Source organism: Octopus bimaculoides, chromosome 14 (genome assembly GCF_001194135.2).
Source record: "Octopus bimaculoides isolate UCB-OBI-ISO-001 chromosome 14, ASM119413v2, whole genome shotgun sequence".
Classification (NCBI taxonomy): Eukaryota; Metazoa; Mollusca; class Cephalopoda; order Octopoda; family Octopodidae; genus Octopus; species Octopus bimaculoides.
In genome coordinates this window covers 29,337,750-29,340,917 of record NC_068994.1, presented here as the reverse complement: position 1 = coordinate 29,340,917, position 3,168 = coordinate 29,337,750, and the positions used below count along the sequence as shown (strand labels likewise).

The 3,168-nt window shown below is 33.5% G+C and overlaps 1 protein-coding gene across 1 annotated transcript in view; it reads right to left on the bottom strand.

Moving 5' to 3' along the window:
• The window catches only part of LOC128249447 (uncharacterized), a 27,208-nt gene extending 24,812 nt beyond the window's left edge, over positions 1-2,396 (bottom strand). The window contains exon 1 of the mRNA XM_052973138.1: positions 2,265-2,396. Coding sequence (XP_052829098.1) covers positions 2,265-2,315 — 51 coding nt within the window. The 5' untranslated portion in view covers positions 2,316-2,396. The remainder of the gene's footprint in view (positions 1-2,264) is intronic.
• Between the last annotated feature and the right edge of the window lie 772 nt (positions 2,397-3,168).

Here is a 3,168-nt window from a genome sequence, read left to right as displayed (position 1 = left end):
AGAGAGAGAGAGAGAGAGATATGTATGTATGTATGTATGTATGTATGTATATATATATGTATATAAACTCAGAATAAAACTCAGAATAATGAGTATATGTATATTTTTATTAATTCAAATATGAAATAGAAGCAGCACTACTGTAATAAATATTACCATCCAATTGCTCTCCTTTTTACTACACTCACACACACACATACACTTATGTGTATGTGTATATACGAGGGGAAGTCAAAAGTTTTCCGCATTCTAGCCATAACATATATTTATTATTGTTACGCTGCCTTCTGTGCCTGCATACTTATAGTTGGTACTATTGTGGTCACGTGATCGAAATTTGTGCCTTATCGCGCCAATTTTCTTTCTGGCTTAACAGTGTAGGCATGGCTTCCCCACTAGCAATGTGCACTAAAGAACAAAGAGTAGTGATCCGAGAGAGAGAACGGTTCACCATTACCATCTCTCGAGCTTGCTGAATCTTCTCATCAGTGGTGGAGGTTCACGAGCGTCCTGCTCCCTCTTCGTGCGTCACGCTTGTCCGGCCACTTTTAAATTTCTCGATCCACTAATATGACAAATAATTTGTATTATTTTTATACACTGTACGAAACAATCATCTGTATGAATTAAAATTCTCTTACATATTTTAACATCTACACTTCTCCACTTTTAACACTAATATGACAAATAATTTGAATATTCTCCTTAAGTGGAGAGATCCACTTAGGTTTTGTATCTTACCTTATTTTTCGCAATGTTGAGGGGCCTTCTGTCTATGAGTGAATGAGTATATGGTGTTACCATATTTCTGTAAAATCCATTTGCTGGATATTCCTGCAGCTTTTTCAAGAATATCCTGTACCTTTTTCAGGAATATCCAGTAGATATTTGGCCCTTACCCTATCTATCTATCTATCTATCTATCTATCTATCTATCTATCTATCTAAGGGCCAAATATAACGAACTTACCTATTCGTATTAACACATTAATAATTACAAATAATATTAATACTAATAACAATAGCGATTATATAAATAACAATAGCATAAAAACAAATACAATCAAGTACCTACCAATATTAATATATTAAATTATGAATAATAAAAACACAGAAAAAACACCTTAAGGGCCTGATACACGAACAGTATAAAATTAGTAGTAATCGAATAAAAGTCCTGACTACCTTACAAAAAAAAACAATGATTAATGTGTTTATCAAAAAATCAAAATCGAAGAATAGTAACACGACCTAGATTTTGGCGACAATTTCCTCCCTTGACTAGTCGGGTCGAAAAGTCAGTTTTGAGCTATTTTAGAACAGTATCCACCATGCAGTTGAATAAAAAAGCAAAAGTTTTCCCATTCAGTTGGAATAATTCTCCATTCGAGAGAAATTTAAAATAGCAGTTAAAATGCCCGGAAGGAGCCATTGTTTATTTATTACATCATAACGCACTTTAAAGAGCAAGTATGGACTCTAACAAATGGTTGAAACGTAGGCAAAAAAAAAAGAACTTAATATGGCTGTACAATGATTAAAAAAGTGAATATTCTATATGTATTCTCTGTTTTCTTAAAACTATTAATTATTTCTCCTATAGCAAAAAGAATGAAGTCTTTATAGGGACAACTGGACTTTCGGAAGTGGAAAGTACTAAGAATGGTCAAACTAACCAAGCATAAACATTAGTACATAAGCACTCGAAGGATAACCAGAATTATCAATCAATGGTAGTGCAAAACTGGTGCCTGCTCGAGAACATTCTCCATAAACAAAAAATTGGGGGGAAGAAAACTTTTCGTAAACAGGCCTAATTATATACATGTGTGTGTGTGTGTGTGTGTGTGTGTGTGTGTGTGTGTGTGTGATGTATATTAATCTCCCAATGGGCGAGACCCTAGTCCGACGCCGGATTACTTTTTTTCCCGTTGAGTAGACTGGAGTAACGTGAAATGAAGTATTGTGTTCAAGAGCAAAATACATCACTCTTTCCAGTAATCGAAACCACAATTTTACGATCCTGAGTGCAACACTCTTATCACCAGGCCCCCACGTCTGCACACACAGATTAAATATATACATTAGTAGCCAGTGAATAGAAGAAAAATGCCCTTCACATGTACTCTCATGAAGTTTAACAAAACATAAAAAGCAACATCAAATCGCCAACTGTCACAAAAATGCATAAGAATTTATCCAAACTTTCAGTTAATCAATCGATCAAATTCTAAATATCTCAATCAAATTATACACCAACTTACCAATAAGGAGACAAAAGAAATTTGCAGTAAACACGATGTATACAACGCCATTTCTTTATAAAAGATATTTCTTTGATTTCGTTCTTGTTTCGGGATGTTTTGGTATGTTTTTAAATAAAATTTTCTGCATTTATAATTTTACTTTCCGAAACTTGAAACTCAAAATTACGATTCAAAGGATAACAATTTCTAGATATAAATTTAAGGAATTTATCTTCGTTGTTGTTCTTCTTCTATGTGATTACTTCTGCTACATCTCTTTAATATTTATAGTTTGATGAATTCCACCTTTCTATCTGAAATCTATAGATCACGTTGTTTTCAGAGATGTTGATGGCTTGTGTATGTGATGAGTTACACGCACAACACGCCACAGGCTTTAATCGAACATAAAATATATATCCGCTTGTTAATTTTATGGCTACAAAATATAAGTATGAATGTGTGTGTGTGTGTGTGTGTGTGTGTGTGTGTGTGTGTGTGTGTGTGTGTGTGTGTGTGTGTGTGTGTGTTTGTGTGTATGTGTATGTATATATATAGACATATATATATGTGTATACATATGTATATATATATAGACATATATATGCGTATAAATGTATGTATATATTGTATATTATATGCATGTATATTATACACACACACACACTACAGTATGCATTCATTGGATGCGTTGTAAACAATGAATGCGTTGTCTTTTCAGGTGAAAAGATTTTCGTGTATATTTTCGAGTGTGCGTGACAGTGTGTGCGTTTTCGTATGAACATGTGTGTACTTGTGTGTGTATGTGCGTGTGTAAGTATGTGTGTGAATGCTTTCTTCACATGAACACGTACACATTACATGCATATGTACATATATATATATATATATATATATATATACGCGCGCACACACATACTCA